Source organism: Brassica rapa, chromosome A09, assembly GCF_000309985.2.
Source record: "Brassica rapa cultivar Chiifu-401-42 chromosome A09, CAAS_Brap_v3.01, whole genome shotgun sequence".
Classification (NCBI taxonomy): domain Eukaryota; kingdom Viridiplantae; phylum Streptophyta; class Magnoliopsida; order Brassicales; family Brassicaceae; genus Brassica; species Brassica rapa.
Window position 1 is genome coordinate 7707353 of NC_024803.2, and position 27385 is coordinate 7734737.

The 27385-nt window shown below is 33.9% G+C and overlaps 4 protein-coding genes across 4 annotated transcripts; 3 read left to right on the top strand and 1 right to left on the bottom strand.

Annotated features, from left to right (window-relative positions):
- The first annotated feature begins 3273 nt into the window (after positions 1–3273).
- Positions 3274–3914, top strand: LOC103838333 (pentatricopeptide repeat-containing protein At1g64100). Its single transcript, XM_033280472.1, is given in 2 exon segments — positions 3274–3363; positions 3365–3914. Coding segments are annotated over 2 exon segments (576 nt in total). The 5' UTR covers positions 3274–3279; the 3' UTR covers positions 3857–3914.
- A 1188-nt stretch (positions 3915–5102) lies between these two features.
- Positions 5103–9611, bottom strand: LOC103838281. Its single transcript, XM_009114701.3, has 2 exons — positions 7936–9611; positions 5103–7107 (listed from the first exon to the last, which is right to left on the bottom strand). The coding sequence occupies exon 2, from the start codon at positions 5766–5768 to the stop codon at positions 5319–5321; it is 450 nt and encodes a 149-aa protein (XP_009112949.1). The 5' UTR covers positions 5769–7107; positions 7936–9611; the 3' UTR covers positions 5103–5318.
- A 2234-nt stretch (positions 9612–11845) lies between these two features.
- On the top strand, positions 11846–15211 carry LOC103838280 (O-glucosyltransferase rumi homolog). Its single transcript, XM_033280461.1, has 8 exons — positions 11846–11960; positions 12044–12325; positions 12404–12559; positions 12643–13226; positions 13670–13865; positions 14000–14064; positions 14172–14382; positions 14719–15211. Exons 2-8 carry the CDS (start codon positions 12164–12166, stop codon positions 15079–15081), a joined length of 1737 nt encoding a protein of 578 aa, XP_033136352.1. The 5' UTR covers positions 11846–11960; positions 12044–12163; the 3' UTR covers positions 15082–15211.
- A 5633-nt stretch (positions 15212–20844) lies between these two features.
- Positions 20845–24488, top strand: LOC103838279 (probable LRR receptor-like serine/threonine-protein kinase At1g63430). Its single transcript, XM_009114699.3, has 13 exons — positions 20845–21242; positions 21425–21563; positions 21628–21699; positions 21775–21918; positions 21998–22138; positions 22225–22347; positions 22420–22484; positions 22550–22807; positions 22883–23088; positions 23169–23301; positions 23399–23556; positions 23636–23851; positions 23940–24488. The coding sequence occupies exons 1-13, from the start codon at positions 21152–21154 to the stop codon at positions 24201–24203; spliced, it is 2010 nt and encodes a 669-aa protein (XP_009112947.1). The 5' UTR covers positions 20845–21151; the 3' UTR covers positions 24204–24488.
- Positions 24489–27385: the final 2897 nt, after the last annotated feature.

Below are 27385 nucleotides of genomic sequence, written 5' to 3' on the forward strand. Positions count from 1 at the left end.
TTTAGAGATTTTGAATTAGCATATCTAAACAAAATACTATCACAATTATCATATGCATTAATGATGTTTGGATTTTAAATGTCTATATTTATTTATAAATTAAAGTACCCAGACCCTATAAATATCCTACATCATTTGGTTGGATCAAACACCCTTCAACAATTCAGAATTGTGATAAAAGTAAGTGACTATAGTAATCTCGAGTCAAATATTCTTTGTATACACTTATTCCGTTGTAATTAATGGAAAATCAAGACGGATCAGAAAATGTTCCAAGGTGGGAAAATATGGATAAAGACATACTTTCAAACATTTTTAAGAAGCTCGACGTAGTAGACGTTATCATGGGAGCATCACGAGTGTGCATCACATGGTTCCTTGCCTCTCACAACAAAACTATATGGAACACCATCAAACTCAACGATCTTGATTCAATCATTTTGGATAACCCTTTGAGCCCTAATCTTCAGGCTAGTGGTAGTCGATACCAGCTCAGGAAGATCTTAACTGAAATCAACAAATTCGCCCGTACTGTCCCGAATTCTTTTTTCTTCAACGTATATTGCAGTGTAGCAGAAGAGGAGCTTGTATTTCTAATGGGTACGCAAAACTATGCTAGTTCTTGTATTTCACTTCACTTTTGAGATAGCTTTACATAGCATAAAAATCTGATATAAATCTTATTCTCCCTTTTTATAAGGATGCCGAACATCCAAAAACTTGCGTTACCAATGTGGACATCTCTAGATATAAATTCAATTCAGTCAGCCTTTAGTAAATGGCAGAATCTTCAAACGTTGATTATTCACCCATTTATATCAATGACGACGACGGTACGTGAAGTCTCCAGCGTTGAGCTTCAAGCCATCGGAGAAAACTGTAGAAATCTTACAACCATAAAATTTACTACTATGTTGAGCAAAGACCTTGCCAATATAATTGTATGCAATTTTCCGAGCCTCGAGCGAGTGAGCTTTCGATGCAATTATGCATGTGTAGAAGCATCAATAGCGCTCATTATTGGCCTTCCAAACCTAAAGATATTTAATCTTTCACATTGTATTTTTACGGAAAATACCGGACCTGGTAGGTCGTGTATAATAGGAATGAAACCTAGGGACGAACTTGTACAAGCCGGCACTAAAAAGCTTGTCAGGTTTATGGTGTGTTGTTCGGACTGCACAATTTGCCAGGACGTATGGAAACACGCGAATAATCCAAACCGTTACGGGCTCGAGTTTCGTTATGTTAAGGAAGAACGGTGGAAAACAGATGAGATAAAAGAACTAGAGTTATGAACCTATAAAAACAAGACTGTTATATAAATATCTATTTTGAAAATTTATACTTTTATTTGCACAATAGAAATTATGTAATTTCTTATAATATATAACTTATATATAATAACAATTTATATTTATTCAATGATAATTTTTTTTTGTCATCAACTTAAAAACGGATTCATATTGACTCTCTAAAACACATCGGTAATTCCACATCTATGTGAACGACGAAAGACGGTTGAATCCTGGCACTTTCTATCCGCACTTCCTGATGTTGCTACCTTCAACACCCTGCTCCATGGTTTATGTGTGGAAGACAGGGTGTGTGAAGCCTTGCATTTTTTTCATCAAATGGAATGCAGACCCGATGTGGTAACAGTCACCACGCTGATGAACGGTCTTTGGAAAGACGGACGTCATGGCGATGCTCAAAATGTTTTCAGTGAAATGCAAGAGAAAGGAATCTTTCCCAATTTATTTACCTACAACTGTATGATCAATGGTTTTTGTAGCTCTGGTAGATGGAGCGAAGCCCAGCGGTTGTTGCGAGAAATGTTTGAAAGGAAGATCAGCCCTGATGTTGTAACTTATAATGCTTTGATCAATGCATTGGTCAAGGAAGGCAAGTTCTTTGAGGCTGAAGAATTAGGCCATGTTCGTTTGCTCACCCAGGTGATCCATCTGGGTGAAGATGCAAATTGATGTTTGTTTTGTGCATTATAATGCTACATCCAGATGGATCATCCAGTTGAATTTTTAAAAAACTCATTTCAAATTCTCACTCAAATGAAGGTGAGTCATGATGGTGCATCTGGATGCAAATGCATCTAGTTCAGTCCAAAATGATAAATGACAAAAATGACTTTTTAAAATCAAAATATTATTTTCAAACCGTAAATTCTATTTTTTTGCATATACATTTTTCCGCTATAACCAAAAAAATGCATTTTCTCGCAAAAACTAAAAAAACACACTTTCCCGCCAAAACCGCAAGATGCATTTTTTCGCAAAAAAAATATAAAACACACATTTTCATAAAAAAACACATTTTTCGGCTAAACCAATAAAACCGCACTTTTCGACCAAAACCGAAAAAACACATTTTCTCGCCAAAACCGGAATACACAATTTTCCCACCAAAACCGGAAAAAAACTCATTTTCTTGCCAAAAAAAAAAAAAATTTCCTGCCAAAACCGGAAAAACATACTTTTTTGCCAAAACTGAAAAACGCAATTTTACCGCCAAAACCGGAAAATGGAATTTTCCCGCCAAAACCGGAAAACGCATTTTCCCGCCAAAACCGGAAAACTCATTTCCCGATAAAACCGGAAAAACACATTTTCCCGCCAAAACCGGAAAAACGCATTTCCCGCCAAAACCGGAAAATGCATTTTCCTGCCAAAACCGGAAAAACGCATTTTCATGCCAAAACCGGAAAAATGCATTTTCCTGCCAAAACCGAAAAAATGTATTTTCCTGCCAAAACCGGAAAAAAAAAGTATTTTCCCGCCAAAACCGGAAAAAATGTATTTTCCCGCCAAAACCCAAAAATGCTTTTTCCGCCAAAATCGCGAAAAAAAACTTTTCCCGTCAAAAACACTTTTTCTGCTAAAACTTCAAAACACACTTTTTTCCGTCCAAATCGCAAAAACGTATTTTTTCGCCAAACCCATAAAACGTATTTTCCGCGAAAACCATAAAAATGCATTTTTTCGCAAAAAACAAATATTTTCTCAAAAACTGTAAAAATATTTTCGGCCAAAACCGTAAAAATGCTATTTTTCGCCAAAACGTAAAAAATTATATTTTAGTCATTTTATTAACAAGTCCACATGAAAAGCAAACGAACATAGTTGCATTCAGATGATTCATCTAGATGCATGAACGAAATGAAAAAACAAACAACACCAGATAGAGCATCTGGATAAGACATTTAGATGGACCATCTGGATGCATCTTCCAGATATACAAACGAACAGGGCCTTATACGATGTGATGCTTCCAAGGGGAATAGTCCCTGATACAATCACATTTAATTCAATGATCGATGGGTTTTGCATACAGAATCGTCTTGATGCTGGCTGAGCACATGTTTTATTTGATGGCTACCAAGGGCTGCTCTCCGAACGTAATCACTTTCACTACTCTCATAGACGGATACTGTGGAGCTAAGAGGGTAGATGATGGAATGGAACTTCTCCATGAGATGACTGAAACAGGATTAGTTGCTGACACAATTACTTACAACACTCTTATTCACGGGTTCTGTCACGTGGGCGATCTTAATGCTGCTCAAGACCTTTTACAGGAGATGATTTCTAGTGGTGTGTGCCCTGATGTCGTTACTTGTAACACTTTGCTGGACGGTCTCTGCGATAATGGGAAACTAAAAGATGCATTGGAAATGTTTAAGGCTATGCAGAAGAGTAAGATGGATCTTGATGCTAGTCACCCCTTCAATGATGTGGAACCTTATGTTCAAACTTACAATATATTGATCTGCGGCTTGATCAATGAAGGGAAGTTTTTAGAGGCCGAGGAATTATACGAGGGATGCCACACAGAAGTATAGGCCCAGATACTACCACCTATAACTCAGTGATCGATGGATTATGCAAGCAGAACCGCCTAGATGAGGCTACACAAATGGTTGATTCGATGGGTAGCAAAGGTTTCTCTCCCGACGTAGTGACATTTAACACACTCATTAATGGCTACTGTACGGTAGGAAGGGTTGGTGATGGGCTGGAGCTTTTCTGCGAGATGGGTAGAAGAGGAATAGTTGCTAATGCAATTACTTACAGAACCTTGATTCATGGGTTTTGTCAAGTGGGTAATATTAATGGAGCTCTAGACATTTTCCAGGAGATGATTTAAAGTGGGGTGTATCCTGATACCATTACTATTCGCAATATGCTGACTGGTTTATGGAGTAAAGAGGAACTAAAAAGGGCAGTGGCAATGCTTGAGGATCTGCAGATGAGTATGGTATGTAAGTTTCTGTTCAGTCTATGTATTTTTAAATATAAAGAAGAATGTATACATGCTTTTGTGTGTAGCTTCAGATTGATGATACATGTTCTGGAATTAACCATCGGTTTGGTTTTGCATTGTAAGATCATCATTTGGGGGATGAGTGATCAAAGATTTTCTACTGTTTGCAGCAGAGCTTCAATGTCAATTTGTTTTTGTTGCTGCATTTATACCCTACTAATGTTTGATCAAAGTGTTGAATAGAGTGATCATAGTGAAAATTTGTGTGGTCAATGAGCTGTTTTGCTGCTATTTTAATGACAGCCTTTTATGCGTCTACGTCTATTGTCTGAGCTTATTAAATTTGACTACTTCCAATTAAATTCCATACACTTGTTCACGCATTATTGGTCTGAACTAAAGAAGCACACCTTCCAGAAGAGTTCAGTTGTTAAAAGATGTTTAGTGTTTAATCTTTCTAGCCCCCCTTTTTGTTTGTTTGTATGCAGGTATATTAGTTGTAACATGGAAAATATTCTTCCTTATAACCTTGAAGTAGTGATGTTATCTTGTTTAGTTAAACTCATATGTCTATAACTGTTAGTATCCATGAGATTCAGTTGGGGTATGCATGTCTACAACATAAGAGTTCTTATCTATGATCATATATTACAGGTGTGAGGCAGGTCAACTAGTGGCAAGGAAGCATATCCTCAACTTGGTTTATAATTTTCTGCATAAAGAAACATTGGTTCTCAGCTCAAACTATGTTATCATCAACCAGGTAATCGTACTTAAGACAATCCAACACACCCTGCTTCACATGCACAGTTCCAAAATATTAAGAGATACAAGGTGATAACGAATTTTATTTATATCGAGAGTAGTCTACATATCAAACGTGTTTAATGATAAGCGCAATCGAAAAAAACAACCTTGAAGAACGAGTAAAGTGCTTTGGCATGCACAACTTTTCTGATTATTTAGAGAATAGATTAATTAACACAGAAGTCAAAATGATTTGTTCTTGAAGTTACGAATCAATCTGTATGCTCAGATTCTCAACGATCTCTTCTAGCTTGAGTTTTCCCTTTCCTTTCCCTCAACCTCCTCGCAGGTGCCTTCATCAAAGGTTTCTCCACATCGCCTGAGATGTCAAGATGGACTCCTGGATCATGAGTCTCGTACTTGGCGCCCATCATTATGGAGTTGTTCACAGCCTGAAAGTTGCTGTTCACGAAGGTGGTCAGAAAATCAAGCTCTTGGCCGCCGTTTTTGTAGCTGTCTCCTTGGTTATCGTCAAGCTCGGTCTTCATGGTGGCTCCAAGGTTTGAGCCAGCGAGAGTGATAGCGCTGATGCCATCCTCCTCCTTCTCTTCTTCATATTGGCTTGGTCCCGCCTTGTCTGCTCCCATTTGGGTTACGGAGGAGATCATGTTTTTGAGATCATGACGGAAATGTTGTTGTGGCTTGTGCTTCTCTGCTTCGCCTCTTGACTCGCTTAGCTTCATTCTTTATCTCAGGTTTTGCACAACCAGAAGAAATGATGGGAAGGCAAGTAATGCAAGCCATATATTCTCTAAATGTATATATATATATATATATATATATATACAGTCAGAGTAAAAGCAATGCCTTGTGTTGCAATTAAAGAATTGGATGGGGAATGACTTTGGAGTGGGTTTAAGAACAACTTTTGGAGATTTACAAAAAGTGGTTAAGTATCACGATAAGATGTTGCAGTTAAATAATTGGATGATCTCAAAACCGGAGGAGATTTACAGAGTTCTTTCACTGTAATAATAAAGACAACAATAAGTCTTGAGGCCATGTCGATGATTCTCTTATAATAGAGTTTTTGCTTTAAATTCAGTTCCAAACATTATTGCTTGAAATAAATGGTTAAACTACCTATTTAACCAGAAATACTGTACATAAACAATTTCACATAATTTTTCATGCTCGTTCTAATTACACATATATTATGTATACGAATCTATATAGCCCCATTTTCGAAGATTAAAACTAGCCACACAGAAGAACATTTATATTGGTTTAAATGGTTTATAATCTAAGCAGATATCAAACCAGTTAAACTGATATCAAACCAGTTGGTATCGGTTTAATTGGTTTGATATTGGTTTAGGTTCTAAACTATTAAAATTAAGCTAAATATTTGTTTGTGTGGCTTCGGGTTTCAATCTTTGAAAATAAGGATAAATAGGTTCTTATATTTAAAATGTGTGCAATTAGGACGAGTATAAAAGTATGTGTGGAATTCTTAACATACAATACTTCATTTTGTTTATGTCTATTTTGCTATTTCATTTTTTTTCTTTCTCTTCAAACATATGTAGATTGGGGTGGATTGGTTGCAGATAGATACTTTTTATAATAGTACTACATGCATGGGTTACAAATTTCCTTGATAAGAATCTGAAATAGGTCGTTTACCTGATTGGTAGCAATTGTCACAGACGACACTCTTTGCTAAGTCATGGACAATGAGGTTTTTGACGTGCATAACATGATTGATACTCCATTCTTGCAATGACAGTAAGAACCTATTGATGTCCCCCATTATGGGCTGGATCTCAACAAACTCCATGGGGTTTATGGCAGGTGTTCAGCATATTCATTATCGCCCAAATTAAGACGACAATCCCAGCTTCTCTTTCCGTCTTTAAGTTAGAAAAGGCTCTACGGCTATCAGCTTATCTTTCCGTCTTTAAGTTAGAAAAGGCTCTACGGCTATGAAAGATGGTTTTGCCATGATAATCTCTTTCAATCCATGCTGCTCCACTGTTAGCATTTTGGCCTCATGGAGTTTATGTCTTTCCGCCTCTATGGCTACCAAACACATGTTTCAAACTTTTGTAATTTAATAATATAATTGAGAACTGCAGCCTTACGAAGTTTTCAACTATTGGTAATACTTTATCTTGGAGTGGGCGTTGAGGAGGACAAATTATACGATGTTGTTTGGATCGAGTACTAGGAAACACATAATGACATGGAATTTTTCCATGTTCCTTTGTCGAATATTTGGGTATAGTGGGATCTTGTCCTCGACCATTAGTAGCTATGGTAGAAGACACAATTGTGAAGAATGAAAGATAATTTCGGTTTGATAAAATATGGATTGATGAAGATGGGTGATGGATTCCATAACAAGAGGTTGCTTGAAAGGGGTAGTAAGAGATATTCAAGAAATTGTTGGCAAAATACAGCAATGTCGACATGAGATCTCAGTTTGGAGGAAGATGAATTTGCCATATGGAAAAGAAAAAATTGAATAATTTACAAGTCCTTGGAGAAAATCCAAAATGCTAATTAAAAAACACACGAAAAATTTACGAATATTACTAAAAAAATTAAAAGAGGTATATCATGAGGAAGAACAATACTTAGAACGAAAAACAGAAATCTGTAGCATTTAAAAGGGGATAGGAATACAAAATTTTACCAAGCGTTAACGAAACAAAAGACATACCGAAACAAGGTTACTGGCTTACATAATGATGATGGTGAATGGGTTATTTCGTAACCGGAGGTGGAAGGGGTGGCAGCAAAATATTTTAGTGACTTATTTAAATTGACATCCCCTACAGACTTTGAGATTTTTCTAGAGAAAATGTCAACCCTGGTTACATATAATAAAAAAAATACTATACTTACTCTCTTGTTCGAAAACGCGGCCGGATTGGCAGATTCCGCCCCGGTGAAGCGCTCAGCGGCGGAGCTCCACCGCGATTATGGTATATTCGGTCAAAAACGCGGTAAAAAAAGAAGTTAATCCATGTTTTGGTGATTTCGAGTCTGAAATCGATAAATATACCACAGATCGACATATTTTAATTGTATAAACAAAGAAACAAAGTTGAATCGAAGCTAATCAACCCAAAAATGATGATTCACGATGAAGAATGATAGGAAACGACCGCAATATAATCCCTGTAAAGATTAGGCCTGGGCACTTTACCTGATACCCGAAGCTTACCCGAAGTTGTATCCGAACCCGACCCGAAAAACCCGAACCGAAATCCAAACCGAAGTAGCAAAATACCCGAACGGATATTGATTTACGAGAGATTGGATATCCGAACCCGAACGGGTAATATCCAAACCCGAATGGATACCCGAAAATAACCGAACATAAGTATATATAACCTTATATTTTTAATTGAAATCTTTATTTTATTTAAAATATTTATATTGATGTTACACATACTTTAAAATCATATAATATACATATAAGTACATATAAAATGATTTGATACTCACTTAGAATGCATGTCAAGCTCTTTGTTTTATGTATTAACAAAAGTTTCATCCAAATTTTTTAAAAATGACCAAATTAATGTTTATTTATTTTTGCAATGTTATCTCTAAATATATTAATCAGTCAATCTATTAAAAATACAAAAATCAGTTAAGTAAAAGTTATATTTTAAAATGCAAGAAACTTAAAACAATGAAAAAATTATTTTTTTATTTCAAAATCTAAATATCCGAACCCGATCCGAAATAACCGAACCCGAACTAAAATACCCGAACCCGACCCAAATACAAAAATACCCGAACGGGTTCTATATCCGTATACCAAAATACCCGAAAATCCGAAATACCCGATCCGAACCCGAACGGGTACCCGAACGTCTACCCCTAGTAAAAATAGGTTACGGAAGAAGACGCCTACGAAATTACAATTTTGCCCTTTTTAATGGAAAAAATTAAAAACTGCATTGTTGGCCATCGAACCCGGGCTGGGAAGTCAATCAAACTTTAAATAGCCACTGGAATACAGCACTTACTGCGTTATTACTTGTATGTATAATTTTTAAAGGTATGTTACATTACAAATATTAAATGAGTAAGAAAAATTCTGCCCCGCGTACTTCCTGCATTTTCAATAACTCGCTAGGCCCGAAGTCGCCGCACGCATAGCGTTTAACGATTTTCTGAACAGAGCTTTCTTTAAATGCATCAGAAAAGAAGGTTCCTTGACTTTATCTTTTATATTATAAAACAAAAATTAATTGACATTTCTATGTATGACATGTGTCTTCTACTATTTTAAAATAAAATTAATGATTTTATTTTTTGTTAACAAATGAATAAATGAAAAAAAAAAGATTTTTAGTTTCTTTTTAACACAACCATCTCTCTCTTTATACTCTCTCACGGTCATCACCTTTCTTTTGCTTCTGCATAAACTATAAACTGGTAATTCTAAGTTATAAGCAATTGCTAAATAAAAATGGCAGCTAATTTTTTTTATGCCACCTCCGTTCTAAACTCTTTTCATTTAATGATCTGCCAAATGTTTTGAATCGTTTTTTGAATGTGTTGTGTGGTCAATGCAAGAAGGATACAACCATTGATGTTAGGAGTTTTCAAGGCTCCTAAGACAAATGTTGTAGTATAAATGATTGTCGAACCAGTTCTGAGAGATATCAAAGCACCGAGAATGCAAGTAATCACTTAATCTAAGTGCAACCAATGATTTAAATGGGTTTTTAAACTAAGACTAATTAAAAGAAATAACTAAATGATACTTTCTTAACTATTGGAAAAGAGAACTCATGGATATAGGGATTAGACCTCGGGTGATCAAGTTTCGAACTAAAGATGGCAAACGATCAATCAATCTATTAACCTTAAGCTTGGACACAATCCTAAACAAACTCTATGTCTAGATGAATGTTCATTTACTTAACACAATTCAAACATCAAATTTCTTTGGTTGAATAATATGAAAGCAATCATAACTAGCAAGTCCAATGGCTATCATAGCACCTCTAACAACAAATGTCTTTGGCAAAGTATGCTAAAAACTAAGAAGAGTTGTCTCGGGCATTTCCTCGAACACCTTTCGGGGGGGAAATGCCTAAGGTTCAACTACTGAGTGGCCAACTCAGAAGATGCTTTATGCTCACTCTACTAGCAAGGAAATATGAATGATCTACACTAAAACATCCTAGTTCTAACCTAATCACCCTCAATCTCCCTAACCCATGAATTCAAAAGGTGATTACTCACTAATCTCCATGATTCCTCTTAAACCCATGTTGGATTTCAGATTAATCATGTAGAGAAACACAGGAAATAGATGAGAACACAGAATTTCAATAATAAACTGATCAATTGATTCAAAAAGATGACTTTCCAAAGGTTTTTGGTGGTTTTTTCTAAGAACAAAGATGATCCCCCTCTTGGTGGCTCTTAGAGTATTAAAACATAGGTTTAGAAAATAAAAACGTGCATAATGAAATGACCAAAAGGCCCTTGAGAAATCACAAGTTCGAGCAGAAATAGAACGCGCAGCGACCTCAGCCCGTCGCTCCGACAAGTCGCTCCAGGCTTCGGGAGCGACCTCGCTGTGTCGCTGCGAGAGGTCGCTCCGGGCTCGTTCTCGCGTCTCCGGGTGATGAAAACGCGAGCGACTTCTCCCTGTCGCTCTGGTAAGGTCGCTCCAGGCTTCGGGAGCGACCTCGTTGTGTCGCTGCGAGAGGTCGCTCCGGGCTCGTTCTCGCGTCTCCGAGTGATGAAACCGCGAGCGACTTCTCCCTGTCGCTCTGGTAAGGTCGCTCCAGTAGGAAGATCAGAGCGACTTGGTGGTGTCGCTCCGGACTGGTCGCTCCCATGCCTTGCTCGCCCAGTGACCACTCTAAACACTCCTTTTTGAGCTCCAAATGCCTCCAAGTGCTTCCAAGAACTCCATGTGGTACTCCAATACCTGATAAGGACTCATGTATGCAAAATGCAACCTAAACATGGCTAAATCCTAATCTATATGATCAAAATGCACATGGATGAATGGATAAAACAATAGAAATATGCAAGATATCAACCATGTAAGGTAATCACTTCAACATATTTTGTTGCTAGTTATTTTGAAGAATATTTTCAAATTTCTCATTTATTTCGAGAGTTTTTACCGTTTTGTTGCTTTAGGAAAAATGACAAACAATTATAAAATCTGAAAGTTTTTAAATTGTATTTAATTCTTTTTATAGATTTATAGTTGATGTAATGTCTTTAGCCTTTAGTTTGATCGTAAATTGTGGTTCAATATTTTTTAAATTCATCACCAGATCCATGAATAATGAATTGCCACTAAATCACACTATTTTGTTCCTTTGAAAATAGAAATGCATGTTTTCTATTATAGTGACACATTTTGAACAAACATTCTGGTATGAATACTTTTAACAATGATTTTGTCCATGCATAATATGGGCAATAATACTAGTTTGTGATAAACCCGGAAAAAGTACCAGGACAAGACGAAATGGTGCTATGGTTTACTAGCTATTTATTCTAACCGGGCCCACTTAGTGGGTCTTTAGGCTTGTTTTGTTTTGTTATTAATTTGCGTTTAACTATAACTTCGAAAAAAAAAATATGAAAATTTTTTAGGAAAAAATGTTTTTGGGGGTCTTTTGTTTTTTTTCAAATGTACAGCTGGAAAAGAAAAGTAAAACAACAAAACAATTAAAGCCAAATACGTACAAGTGCGCCCGGTTTAGCCGGTAACCAATAACACCACGGTGGAATAGTCGTATATGATTATCATAATACGAAACTGACGTAATTTACACGATCGAGTAATAAGTTTAGTAGATGAAATTCCATATTTCAAAGAATGTAGTAAAACGAGTCCATTATCAATATCATCATCATCAGTGTCGTGTTGTGTCGTGAGTTTGTAACATGCATCTTCTTTTTTTTTTTTTTGTAACTGAAACATGCATCTTCTTTTCCTGCTTAAATTTTCTTTTAGGTTCAAATAAAAAGGAGAGACTGGAAGGAAGAAAGAGAGAGAGATCAAGAAAAATTAAGAAGACAGAAAAGATTCCTTAGCCTCCAAAGATTCCCTTAATATCCAAAAAAATCATTAACAATGACATCTCTCTTCTCTAAACCTCGAGCTCTCACTTCTCTAGTCTCCCACTTTAAAACATACCGTCCGATCACCGGAAAACTCCATGTGGCCACCTTGACGCTTCTCCTCTTCCTTGTAGCAGCCGCTGTGGCCGTCACTTCCTCTCTATGGCTTAGTAAGGTATAATTATTTAAGAAAATAACCTTAAGAATAACGTTATCAAGAAAATTGACATAATCTTTTTTTTGTTAATCAAAGACGACGAAACAATTTGATCGACCGACATTAGTCACAACAAAACCGGTACCGGAGCTAGAATCACCGCAGAAAACCGGGGTATTGGTAAATTGCACAAGTTTTTTGAACAAAAACCGGTCTGGTTCTTGCTCAAGAACATCTCTATGGCTAAACAAGGTAATTATTGTTGAGATCTTTTCATTGCGTAATTAAAAATTCAATTATTTTCAATTAATTGAATTTTTAATTGTTTACCACAGACAAAATCATATAATCCACCGACAATAATAACAACAAAACCGGTTCACGCACCTGTACCAGTACCAGAGAAGAAATCAACGAAGAAAACCAGAATCTCGGTAGATTGCACAAGTTTCTTGAATCAAAACCGGTCCGGTTCTTGCTCGAGAACAGCTCAACCCGGTTATAAGGACCAAACCGAATCGAACCGGGCATGTCCTGATTACTTCAAGTGGATCCACGTGGATCTAAAGCCATGGAGAGAAACGGGGATAACAAGAGAAATGGTGGAACGAGGACAAACGACAGCGCATTTCCGGTTACTCATAGTAAACGGCAAGGTGTTCGTAGAAAACTACAAGAAGTCGATACAAACTAGAGACGTGTTCACACTGTGGGGGATTCTTCAGCTGCTGAGAAAGTATCCAGGGAAGTTGCCTGACGTGGATCTCATGTTTGACTGTGATGATCGGCCTGTCATTAGATCGGACGGTTACGATAAATCTAATCTTACCGCTGAGAATGCACCACCTGTGTTATTTAGATACGGCGGAGATAGATGGACGGCGGATATCGTGTTTCCAGACTGGTCATTCTGGGGATGGTACGTACTGGAATATATCTCTACACTATCTCACTTTTTCTTCTTTTGTTTTCTTTGTCTGAAGCGTGTATGGTTGTTAACGTACACTTGTCCCCACTTGATCACATGCCGCAAAAAAAGTCCTAGTTCTCCAGTTTTTGTATATAGTAATTTAAAGTGTTCGAAAAGGTCAGAATTAAATGATAGTACTCTCCACTCGTTTATGCTTTGAATAAGTGATTAGCTAAAGTAACTTTAGTTTCTATATAATTCAATCTTTACAGCAAAACATGAAGTGAATAGTTCTAAAATCTCGTTGGTAACTCCATATTAAACTTTGAAATATTTTTTTGTATCAGATATCATATTTGTTTGCGACTGATGATTTATTTGCATAGTTGAAAATTTAATAAATTTCAAATTAAAAAAAATAAAATTTAATTGGATTAAATTGGTGGATGAAGGCAAGAGATAAACATAAAACCATGGAGCAAAGTGTTGAAAGAAATGGAAGAAGGAAAGAAGAAGAAGAAGTTTATGGAGAGAGAATCTTATGCATATTGGAAAGGGAATCCTTTTGTTGCATCTCCTTCAAGAGAAGATCTTCTTACTTGCAATTTATCCTCCCAACATGATTGGAATGCTAGAATTTTCATTCAGGTATACATATATAGGTATATATATATGCTTCTATAAGCTTATGTTCGTACGTATAACCATATTTCATCTATTAAGCTTTCCATGAGGTATATAAAAATGAATTTGTGAGCAATTTTTTATTTGTGTTTACACAGGATTGGATATCAGAAGGGCAAAAAGGATTTGAGAATTCAAATGTAGCAGATCAATGCACTTACAGGTTAGTACTTAGTACTAGTCTGTACTTTTTGCCTCATATAGTACCAATGTCTAATTTAAGGTTTATATATATGTTGAATTTAATTATTGGGATAATAAGCTGTGCAGGTACAAGATATATATAGAAGGGTATGGATGGTCAGTGAGTGAGAAATACATATTAGCGTGTGACTCAGTCACGTTGATGGTTAAACCTTATTACTATGATTTCTTCTCAAGAACTCTTCAACCTCTCCAACACTATTGGCCCATTAATGATAAGAATAAATGTAGATCCATCAAATTTGCTGTTGACTGGCTTAATAATCACACTCAAAAGGTATCATTGTCAAATCTTTTTGTGTCTAGATAATCTTTCTTACATGATGACACCAACCACACCTTGAAAAGGATTTAGGTTATAGTAAAAAACAATAGATCGCCTAGTTTACAAAATGTTAATGTAATGTATATACTCGAGCAATTAGTTTCAGTTTTGTGAGGAAAGTTTTTCATTTTAGTTCTCGAATATAGTCTATAAAATAGTTGTCTACACCTATAAGTTAATACTGTGATTAGATTAATAAAGTACCAAAAACACATGTTGCGTAATACTTGAAAAGTTGGATCGTAATTATGTATGCATACTCTTTATTTATAATTGGTTGCAATGCAGGCTCAAGAGATTGGAAGGGGAGCAAGTGAGTTCATGCAAAGAGATCTATCAATGGAAAACGTGTATGATTACATGTTCCATTTGCTGAATGAATACTCAAAGCTTCTTAAGTTCAAGCCTCAAGTTTCCCAAAACAGTGTTGAAATCTGCACGGAAGCGATGGTGTGCCCTTCTGGAAATGCGAATGGGACTAATAAGAAGTTTTTGATGGGCTCTTTAGTCGATGAACCTCACATTTCAGGCCCATGTTCACTGCCTCCTCCTTTTGATCCCAACGGTCTCGAGAAGTTCCATAGGAAGAAATTGAATCTCATCCGGCAAGTTGAGAAATGGGAGCATGCGTACTGGAAAAACGTTCAATAAAATGATACTATCAAATAGTTTGATATGATTTTATTTTAGCTTTTATTTATCGGATTACGTTAGATTTATGATATTTTGAGAAATATATCATTTATTCTTAGCATGGGTTGACCAATTTCCTAAACCTAAATCGAGTCCACATTGAAACCTGCTTAACTAATAGATAGTGTGTTAATAGCTTTTATTTATATGTAGTACATTATGATATTTACAAAATTGGATTTATGTTTTGCTATATAATTCTAGTTCATGTATTTAGATGTTCTTGGAGAGTAAGAAGGCTAAGCATGGAACGGATCTGGATATCCAAAAAATTTAGGGTATCGGATTTGGATTTGTCGGATTCGTTAATTTTAATATCTGGATCCGGATTCGTGTCTTCCGGATATTCGTCTAGATATTATATTACCCGTGGATATACGGATCCGAAAAAATAATTAAAAATATTTTTTAATATAAATTACTAATTTTTTAAATAATACTTAAATCAAATATTTATTTAAGATTTATAAATATATATATATATATATGAATAATATTTAAAAAATAAAATGTAATATTATAAAACTAATTTATGTATAAATATTAAAATATCAGATATAAATATCAATAAAATTTAAAAATTTAATATATTTTAAAAATACGGATCTCGATCTAAAAATTAAGATATCTGGATCGGGATTCACTTTTGACGGATCCAAAATTTTTACTATCCGGATTCGGATTCAGATTCAGACACTTCAGATATTCTATTTTCGGAGCGAATGTGAAGCGGATAATAATCCCATGCATAAAGAGGGCATGTGAGGCTATTGCGATATGATTATAGTTTGACGATGGGAAACTTAATAATCAATTTCATGTGAATAGTTAAAAGATGGGACAGTTCTAGTTAATAAGTTTGTTTTGCTGCCTTGACGAATACAAAGTTTTTTTTTGACGAATACAAAGTTCATTCAGTATTAATCTTATAAGCATGATTAATTATTTAACAATTGAAACTTTTTGATTTTAAGAATAGCATCTCAAAGTAATAACCTTATGCGTTTTATCATCTACTAAGAGTATGATTGGTTTTCCCGTTACCATCCGCAAACGCAGCTTTTGCGGTTAGTAGCGGTTGTTGGCGTTTTGCAATAATCATACAAACCGTTCTAAATCGTTTTAAACCTCATAAATTCAAAGATGGTTTCAGCTAGTGTTTGCGGTTGCGGGCGGTTGCCGGAGAATATATTTTTTTTCTTAAAAAAAGAAAATAAATACAATAAAAATATTCAATAAAAATTTAAAATTGAAATTATAAAAATACTAAAATATATCTATTATATTTTAATTAATATTATAAAATAAATAAAAATTATATAATTTTTAAGAATTTAAAATTATAAATTTTGTAAATATAATTTTTATATTTATTATAATATTATGATTTTTGATATTGTTATAATTATATAAAATATAATATTGTTAATTTATTATTTAATTGCTGCTGCATTTTGTATTTAACATGTTATAAGTATCTCGCAAACACATCAATTTCTAACCGCATAATAAGTCGTACAAATTTCTTAAAACTACTTGAAACCATAATCATTCGCATCCGCAAACTCTCATAACCATAACCGCAACCGCTGCGTTTGAATCAGCCAGAGTCTAAGTTCTAATCATTTGTCTTTTTTTTTACACACATAACTTGGCATTTCAAAAATAACGATAGGCATATTTACAAGGCATTAGATACCAACTTGGCTACCCTTTTAATTTGTTGCAACAAACAAACGTGTATCTCTCTTAGCGCATAAGTAATTAGTTTTTTTTTAACGTCTGATTAATTATATTATTATAATAATGAGAATGTTATATAGACGATTTTACAGCCGATAATTCTACCACCTTGTGAGAATATACGTATGACTGCATCACTCCGAATCGTCCTATAAGATCCATGTTCGATGGTACGTCATGCACCAAGCTGAAGATCTCTTGTAACCTATTTCTCCATAATCTGCATAATTTGATATTTTCTATGGTTTGAAGCCCACACCTCCAGATGTAGAAACATTAATAAATCTCTAGTCAAAACACTAGACCAAGGGGGCTTCCACTTAAGTAATTACTTTAAAACATCAAAAACAAATAATCTCTCCGTTTTAAAATATTCTATATGTTAAACAAAACTATTTCAAACAAAACTATTTTTTATATTTTTATTTTCTATTAGATAATATAGTAAATTGTAAAAAAATCTGTGAATGTTTATTAAATTTTGATTGGATTAAAAATATGAAAAGAAATTAATCACAAAATAATATATTTATAACATAGATAGAAACTCCAAAACATACATTTTTAAATCGATAAAAGTAATAGACGAATATGATATATATATTATTTTTATCAACTGAATATCATATATGTTTTTTTGTGTCAAACAGAGTAGTAATTATTATTGGTTGTCTCGTTATTAATGAATATTAATAATGTTAGTTTGTTCATTTTCATTAAATAGTTGTTCCTACTCACGTGCACGGCGGTGAATATTTTTGAGTCAGATTTCTCTCATACAAAAAGTGATAGCATGCGAGTCCGTAAGATTTAATAAAATGTTTTTTTAAAAGAGAAAATGTTAAAAACATAATATCTAGGTTGTTGGAAAATAAATAATTTTCCTTACATAATACAGATTCCATACTTTGTTTTCAGTGATTGAAACTTACTATAAACTTACTATAAACTATGCTTGATATATCTTCGACGAAAATGTGTATAGTGTAAAAATATCTAAAAATTATACCGTATTACCTAGTATATAAGTTGCCCATTTAACAAAGTGGAGTATTCATGATGGTCCTTATCAATTTCCCTTAGCATATACTCAATGTTTGCTTGTAAGCATTGCGTGTGACGACTTGGAACCTAATTCATGTCCAAACACATAAGCATAATTATTATTTGTCATCTGTAAATGTATATTATGTTTAGTTAGAAAGTATTTATAGTAGATCATTTCAGCTAAAATCATGATTAAAAACTGAAAAGAAAATAAAAACGAATAGATTAAACACATAAATAATAGAAACATCAAATGGCACGAAATTTAACTAGGCATTAGCCAACTTTTATATTCATCAGCGCACAAATGAAATATTTACTATATTTTCTGGCTGGTAAAGTGAATACTATCTACAGTAAATTTTAAAGGCAATATCCATCGAATCCTTATTCTGAATTTGTCCAACATTTATGTGTATGTTTAAACATTGATATATCTAACACGAGAAATATTAGAACCAAACAAATGGAACACGCATGGGTAATTTGTCCCATTATCTTGTTTGTTGCTCAATTTTATGAAGTTACAATCAGTTAGGGAGGGCCAATTATATTATATATATATATATATATTATTACAAAAGAACTGTAATTAAATAAGAAACGTAGAATGTACTAGAAATAAACAAGGGGTTTGTTGGATCCATCTAAACTTTATAGTATGGCATTTTGTACCAAACGTTGGAAATATATGTTCTGTAACTTTGTTGGCAATTAATAGTTATTATTTTTTATCAAAAATAATAATTATTAAATTGATAGGGTTGTTGAGTGTTGAATTTCTTCTAGACCGTTTATTTATTTATTTCCAAGCTTTGTTGTGTTAACTTGCATAATATTTTATCTACTATTCTTATTTAAGTTTGATTTATTTTCAAGAAACCCTTGCATTTCTTTTAGAACATGTTCAGTGGAGTTTGTAGCTTTTCTAAGACTTGTACCTCTTTTTTTTTTTTTTTGCTTTCTAAACGTGTTAATTGTTGGAAAATTGCACCCTATATACATGAAAAAAACATAAATACACTAACTAACCAAAATTTTCCCCTCTCTCTTACTTTTTCTTCCTATCTCTCTCTACTCTCTCTCTCAAAATCTAATTTTTCATTTTTTTTTGTTATTCGGCAAATAAACCCATAATTGTTTATATGTATCTACTTTTCACGACTCAATGTAACATGTTTATTTAATCAAACCGCAAGTTCAATATTACACAAAAAGCCAATCTAATAAATTTCCGAAGCAACTTTAAAAAATATATATTTATTTTAGGATATGATAATACAATTAGCTTGGAAAAAAATAGATTTGTTCGTGTTAGTGTTGAAAACTTTTCATATGCGATTTGTTAATGATGTTTTTGCAGATATAGCAAATTTTACTGGTAAGAGATATCATTCTAATATTGGCAAGTCGATCATGCAATCCATTTTTAACTAGAGAATACACAGAAAAGGAGAGAAGACAACAAAGCACAACACTTACGTCAAAAGTGAAACCTACTTGGTAAATTTCCTTGGACGATCCCTCCCTGAATTGACTTTGTCTCCCCTTTGATGCATTTTCCTATTGTGAATCTAGCTGGTTATATTATCCAAATAATACTTGAAACAATGTCTTTGTGACAGATCTCGATCAGTGTAAACCTCCAAGCATAAGCTCGCACGATTGGTGGCGTAAAATCTGACGGACTCTTTTGCCCCTCACACTATAATAGTAGTATTATATTCTTTCCGTTTCAAAAAAAATACATATTTTAAAATTTTCACACTTAAGAAAACACATTAAAACTTGATTGTAAATGCATTGTTTTTTGTGAATAACAATTTTCCATAACTTTTATCCAATAGAAATTCAATAAACACCATTTTTTTTATTGAAATTTACAATTTTTTGCTAAATAATACATTGAAAATATAAAAAATATATCTTTTTGAAACGATTTTTTTTTCTAGAGAGTGGATTTTTCTGAAACGGAGGTGGAGGAGTATATAGGAACACAACTCATCCAAGTATTGAATGTTCATCTTCTAATAATATATGTAAAGAAACGTATATTGTTGCACAAAAAAACGTATATTTAAATTAGTCTTACAGTATTTTCTTACGGTGAATAGATTTTATTTCTTCCCTTTATAAAAAATCATATAAATCTACTTATCATTACATCGTAAAAACGCTCTAGTTATTTTATATAGCGTTGCAACTTGCATGTATATAATATGTTCAACGTCTGATTAAAATACAATTCATAGATGACATATACGGTCTACGGAAGTACTGTATGTCCCACCAATAGCTAACAAGAGCTCTAGATCACCGTAGACACCGTACCATAAAAATTCTCTTAATGATTTAACTTAAATCATTTAACGCGCTATTACTTCAATGATTAGCAACAATACTATATAAGAATCATCCAACGAAATTTGTTAATTTCCAACATTATTCTAGATACACTTTTTCGATTGGAATCAAAAGCTAGCGTGTATATATTTTTTGTTGTTGTAATAAATCTTTGAAGTAAATCATTTTCTAAGACAATTTAACAGATATTGTAATGATTTGCAAAAGTATACAATTGCAGATATTCGAATTGTATCAATTCCTGGTATATAAATATTTGGATATATCCTGATCAGTATGATTATTTTTTTTTGTCACATAAATTGTTATTAATATCATAATATTCTAAAATGAAAATCACCAAAAGACATTCATGTTAGAACACACAAAGTATAGAAATTCCAAAATGACTCATAATCACATAAAGTTTTCTAAAGTAAAAAAAAAAAAAAAGAGGAAGGTAAAACATTCTTCCTTTATATGGACTTGTAAATATTTGTTATATTTTTTTTCATAGCAATATTTATATATCCTTTTCCACTTATTTTAATTTCTAATTAAAAGGACATTTTCTCCCATCCAATAAAACAAAAGACCTGTCTTTGAATCCAAGTCTCTCTCTCTCTCTCTTCCTCACACTTCGCCATCTCTGCTAATTCTCCTACTTTCTTTTTTTTAGTTTCCTTTGATAGGCTGCTAGTAGCTAAATCGTGTATAATCTTTAGCATTTCATTCTCTCTCTCTCGTTGCTAATCTTGGTCTCTTCCTGAGCTTAAACATCTCGTTTCTTCAGAGTACTTACTTGTTGAGGAAAAGTTGTCGTCTTTCAATCTGAATATCAGTTGGTTCTCCCTGGGTTTAATGAGTCGAACTTGAGTGAATCTTCAGAAAGAAAATGAGATCGAACTGTTGTTCTTTAGCTCTACGGCTGTCTCTTGTTCTTGGGCTCTTCTTCGTCTCTTGCGATGGGTTCGCCTCTAACGAAGGTATGTGAAGCTTTATCTGCTTAAACCCAGATCTCAGATTCTTTGGATTTAATCGTAGAATCTCAATCGACCGACCTCAAGAAAAGTTTCCCTTTTTGGAGAAAATAAGTCGAATCTGTGAAGTTAAAAGCTTTAAATTATGCAAATCCATCTGATAAGATTTGTGGATCCTCTGTGTACAGTTGGAGCTCTTAGAAGATTCAAGGAAGCTATCTATGAAGACCCTTTGCTTGTTATGTCTAACTGGAATGACCCCAATTCACATCCTTGCTCTTGGACCGGCGTCACTTGCTCTCCCTCTAAAGACCATGTTATCAAGATGTAACAATCTCTCTTTGTAGTTTAGTGTGAGTTTGGCTTGTGATTGGATCTTGTTTTGGTGCAGAAATATATCAGCTTCATCGATAAAAGGGTTTCTTGCGCCTGAGCTGTGTCAAATAACCTACCTTGAGGAGCTGTACGGTTTTCATACTCACAACTATATGTAGTTTGATGTTTGTGATTTGACATCATTGAATGAATGCTTATGTAGAATCTTACATGGGAACCTTCTACTGGGGACAATACCAAAGGAGATTGGGAAGTTGAAGAATCTCAAGATCTTGGACTTGGGAAACAATCATCTCATGGGTCCTATCCCTGCTGAGATTGGGAGTTTGTCCAGCATTATGATCATGTAACAAAGACTCAACCTCTTCCATACCTTTTTAAAAAGATGAGTTGCTGAGACGATTGTTTTGTTTCACGTTTTGCAGAAACCTTCAGTCCAATGGTTTAACTGGAAAGCTGCCTCCAGAGCTCGGTAACTTGAAGTATCTTAAAGAACTTCACATCGACAGGAATAGGCTTCAAGGAAGTCTTCTTGCCGCTGGACCATCTGGCTATCCTTCAAAACTGTAAGTTTTAGCTATTAGTTCTGTGACTACTTCTGTCTATAATTGCAATGTTTAATGTTTTTTTTTTGGTTTACTCAACTCTGCAGGTTTTCTTCAAATTCAAGTGCGAATAATGCCGGTTTGTGCAAGTCTTCGCTATTGAAAGTAGCTGACTTTTCATACAACTTCTTTGTTGGAAACATTCCCAAATGTTTGGAGCACCTTCCAAGGTATTAGTATCGTCTAGGTTGTTTTGCTTCAGAGTTTGAGACATCTCAAATTTTGCTTAATGGTCTCACTAGGGCGAGCTTTCAAGGGAACTGCATGCAAAACAAGGATCTTAAGCATAGACCTTCTTCCCAATGCGGTAAGAGACATCGATTTTAAGCATTTTATGAGTCTTGGTTTACTAAAATGTAATCTGTGTTACAGGTAATGCACAGCTGGTCAAAACTCATGAAACCCCCAGCTCCCCACCTAAGCACCAGTCAGCTGATATCGTGGCTAAGCATCGTAAAACATCAAGGCCAAAGTGGCTTCTTGCGCTTGAGATAGTCACAGGATCAATGGTCGGTTTGTTCTGCCTGGTTGCACTTTTCTCAGCAGTTCACCGCTGGAAAAACAGGCCGTCTCTCATCATTCCTTGGAAGAAATCTTCAAGCGTTAAGGAAAAATTTGCAGTCTACGTTGGTTAGAATCATCTTTCCCCAAAATTTCTCCAACATTCCAATACAAAATTCTCAATTCTTTTTCTTTTACTCGCAGATTCTGAAATGCTGAAGGATGTCTCGAGATTCACGAGGCAAGAGCTTGAGGTGGCGTGTGAAGACTTTAGCAACATCATTGGTTTGTCTGCTGATAGTCAGGTCTATAAAGGAACAATGAAAGGTGGGCCTGAGATTGCTGTGATCTCTCTTTGCGTCAAAGAAGAAGACTGGACCGGGTACCTCGAGCTCTATTTCCAGAGAGAGGTAGCTTCTCCTGATCATGTTACATAGAAAAGCTGCTTTTTGTGTCTGAGACGTCTAAAGCTATTTTCACACTGTTTCAGGTTGCAGATTTGGCTAGACTGAACCACGAGAATGCTGGAAAATTACTGGGATACTGCAAAGAGACTTCACCGTTTGCAAGAATGCTTGTTTTTGAGTATGCATCAAACGGAACACTATACGAGCACCTCCACTGTAAAAATCATAACTAACTTCCTCAGAGCTTTTTGTTGCATCATACTATACTGTTTAGGCTAGAGATAACATTGTTGTGATAAATGTTTTGACGCAGATGGGGAAGCCGCTTTGGTATCATGGGCAAGACGGATGAAAATTGTCATAGGCATCGCACGTGGTCTCAAGTACCTTCATATGGAACTGGATCCTCCATTCACAATCTCTGAGCTGAGCTCAAATGCGATCTATCTTACAGAAGACTTTACTCCCAAGGTATAGTGAAGTGAGACCAGCTTGTTATCTGAACAGTACAGTTTATCTTATGTTTTTGTCTTGGCTTTCTCTGGCGCAGCTGGTTGATTTTGAGTGCTGGAAGACGATTCTTGCGAGATCAGAAAAGAATTTGAGGAATATCAATAGTGAAGGTGCGGTATGCGTGCTCCCAAACGCAATGGAGAGTAGATATCTCGATGTATCTGGTAATATCTATGCGTTTGGTGTTCTTTTGCTGGAGATTGTGAGTGGAAGACCTCCTTTCTGCAAAGACAGAGGCTTCTTAATTGAATGGGTAAGAAAAAAAAGGAAGAAAACTTCAAACCTTGTTACTATTTTAACGAAATGGGTTTTGACTTTTTGGGCATGTTACATTGTTGCAGGCAAAGGAGTATCTTGAAACACCAGAGGCAATGGCGAGTTTGGTGGATCCGGAGCTGAAGCATTTTAACCAAGAAGAGCTTGAAACGGTGTGTGAGGTGGCGAGGCAATGTTTGAACAGGGATCCGAACAACAACAGCAACAATAACAACAAGCCATCAGTGCAAGAGCTATGTGAGACGTTGGAGAGTAGAATCAGTTTGTCGATTTCCGCAGAGCTTAGATCATCTTCTTTGGCTTGGGCTGAGCTCGCGCTTGACTCGTGATGTGGGTGAGAGAAGAGTGTTGAATGATGAATGCTAACTGGAAACCGGAACACCCCAACTCTGTAAATCAGTCGACTCGTTTTAAAGTTTGCTTTTGTTCTCTGATATTGAGGAGTGTGTTTGAGTTCTTATCACGTGTTGCTTTTGTTCTTGATTAGTTTTGGTGGGTGTGTTAAAGTGTGTTTGTAAAGGAAGAGAGAAACATAGAGTTTGTAAAAGATTTTAAAATTTGGAAATTCTATGAGATGTTAAAGTATGTTTGTAGTGAAATTTTTTTTGGAACTATGATGCTATTTTTATGTTATACTTACGGTGAATGAATTAATATTTCATAAACGTCGTATGGGATTTAACTTAATAAAAGTCTTTTGACTATTTCTACAAAGCCGCCAATTTTACGGTTGGTACGATACGATACGACTTAATTGTTCTCAGAGCACCCGCAATGAGAATCATTAAATAGAAGTCATTAAAAAATAATAATTAAATAATCAGTGGATTTTACCAAAAGCTAAAGATTCAGAGCTTGATTGGTTTTTCCGCTATCACCCGCAAACGCAGCTTTTGCGATTGGTAGCGGTTGACAGCGTTTCGAAACAATCATACAAACCGCTACAAATCGCTTCAAACCGCTCCAAACCGCTCCGAACCTCTTAAAATCAAAAGCTGGTTCCAGCTAGCGTTTGCGGTTGCGGGCGGTTGCGGGAGGATAATTTTTTTTTCTTTTTTTTAAAAAACCATATAAATACAAAAATAAAAATAAAAATAAAATTTTTAAAATGGAATTATAAAAATACTAAAATATATTTATTATATTTTAATTAATATTATAAAATTTTAAAATAAAAATATTTTCTATAATTTAAAAAATTTAAAACTATAACTTTGAAAATATAATTTACATATTTATTATAATATTATGATTTTTGATATTTTTATAATTATATAAAATGTAAATATTGTTAATTTATTATTTAACCGCTGCTGTATTTGGTAGTTAACCAGTCATAAGTATCCCGCAAACGCACCAATTTCTAACCGCAGAACCAGTCGTACAAATCTCTTAAAACCGCTAGAAACCGCAACCACCCGCATCGGCAAACGCCCGCAGCCGCAATCGCAACCGCTGCGTTTGAACCAGTCAGACCCTCAATCTTTAAAATCTCTAAATAAGGATTCTTTTTTAGTGAATCCTTACACTATTTGCGGGTCCTCACGATATGTGGCGATCCGCGATTGGTTGATATTATTTTTTATTTTTTAATCTAAAAAAGAAAAAAAAAATAATATTTAAAAAATTAAAATACACTTTTTCTAAAAGCTCTCTTTAGGTAACACCATTACAGGTGCTCTTACGAGGTTGAGTGCCATCAAAGCTACAGACATGTATAATAGATTCCATCTTACCTTAAACTTAAACTGGATATGGATTACCAAATTTTCCGTTGAAAAAATTTAAATACATTTTTTTCTAACGTTAAAGGAAATTTTTTAAAATAATACATTTATTTTATAGCACGCAATGGTTGCATAGTACGCCAAGCCGAATATGTAACTTGAAAGGAATTTTACTTGCCTTTTCTTGCAAATGGAGAAGAAAATAAACAAAAAAATACAAGTAAATATTCATTAGAAATGGACGACAAAATTATATAGAAATGAAACAAAAAACAAGAACTGTTCTCTTAAAATTTCAATATATTCATAGATGACAAAAGAAAAAAATAGAAACAAGAACAAGTAAAACTACTTCGCCCTGTAGTTTATATACAGTTTACGTATCCTTTTATGTTCTCTTTCGTTCATTTTTGAAATATTATAATTCAAAATTTGACTTATTACTATGTATTACTCCTGTTTTATAAAGGGTTTTACTTTTATTTTTATTTTGTTTCAAGAAAATATCATTTTTACAAATCTATTTTTTACCTTTTTGAATAGCCAATAAATTTTTATTTAAATTAGTGTTGTTTATTTAATTATATATTAAATAAAAAGGTATATTAATTGATTATCTAGATAGTCTATTATATATATTTTTTAATCTTTGTGAAATTTATAAAAGTTACACTTTTGTAAAACAAAAATCAAGGCATAGAATGTGATGTCATAACAGTGACACAATGACAATGTAATTAATCAGTCAATTAATTATTGTAATGAACATAATAAAGGTACTTCCTATTTATTCACTCCGTTCGAAATGTAAGATGTTCAAAAAAAATTATGTTTTAATATGTAAGATGTTTTCATATTTATAGGCAGCTTTAACTTTATCAAAATCTGTGAAACTAATCAAATTTAATAGTTGTATTTTATAATTGGTTGGATAGCTTTAGTTTTTAGTTTGTAATTTTAATAATATTTTTAAATAAAAAATAATTTTTTTAATAAGTATGTTTACCTAAAACATCTTATATTTAAAAACGGAGAAAGTATTATTTAGACACCGAATGGTCAAAACCATACTACAGAATTCAAAATGGTATTTGTAAAACCACTTCTATTCACCAATCATAACCTTTTATATTAAAAATGCAGTTTTAAATTATAAAAATAACAACACCGCAAACACTTAAATTTTCCACTAACTAATGGAATACAGTTCAGAAAACACAAAGAACATAGTAAACGATTTTGCTCAGTTACCCACTGAATATTTTTTTAATATAATTAAAATATTTCATGAAAACAGTTTCTCATAGTCTCATACGGGCATACCTATTTTAAGTTAATCTATGCATAAAAATTTTTATATAAACAGTTAATCTATGCATAAAATATATTTAAAATAGTTAAATGATAATCTAATGTATTAAATTTTATCTCTCCTCACCAATATTTATATTTATATAATTACTATATTTTAAAAAATATCATATTAATTTGTATCATAAAATATTTTTAGCAATAAAATTTTGTTGTATAACCACATTTAATTCGATTGAATTTATCAATTTTTGCATTAACAAATATGTGGTTACCAATATTATGTTACTACTTAATTAAAACAAAATTACAAAATCTGGAAGGTTAAAAAAACTTTTAAAAGTCAGAAGAGAGTATTTACGGAAAGAACCCAATAGTTTGAGTATTTATAGAATCGGCGCACATATTTTGTCATTTACCAAGCGAGACCTTTTTCCCTCTCTCCCGATCTATTTAAAAAGCTTAGCCCATTC

Excerpts from the sequence above, each read along its gene's own strand:
- LOC103838280 (XM_033280461.1), top strand. The coding sequence starts at position 12,164 with ATGACATCTCTCTTCTCTAAACCTCGAGCTCTCACTTCTCTAGTCTCC. Across the intron at positions 14,065-14,171 it reads GCAGATCAATGCACTTACAG|GTACAAGATATATATAGAAG; the intron begins GTTAGTACTTAG and ends TAAGCTGTGCAG. Across the intron at positions 14,383-14,718 it reads TTAATAATCACACTCAAAAG|GCTCAAGAGATTGGAAGGGG; the intron begins GTATCATTGTCA and ends GTTGCAATGCAG.
- LOC103838281 (XM_009114701.3), bottom strand. The coding sequence starts at position 5,768 with ATGAAGCTAAGCGAGTCAAGAGGCGAAGCAGAGAAGCACAAGCCACAA.
- LOC103838279 (XM_009114699.3), top strand. The coding sequence starts at position 21,152 with ATGAGATCGAACTGTTGTTCTTTAGCTCTACGGCTGTCTCTTGTTCTT. Across the intron at positions 22,139-22,224 it reads TCTGGCTATCCTTCAAAACT|GTTTTCTTCAAATTCAAGTG; the intron begins GTAAGTTTTAGC and ends TCAACTCTGCAG. Across the intron at positions 22,485-22,549 it reads TAGACCTTCTTCCCAATGCG|GTAATGCACAGCTGGTCAAA; the intron begins GTAAGAGACATC and ends TCTGTGTTACAG.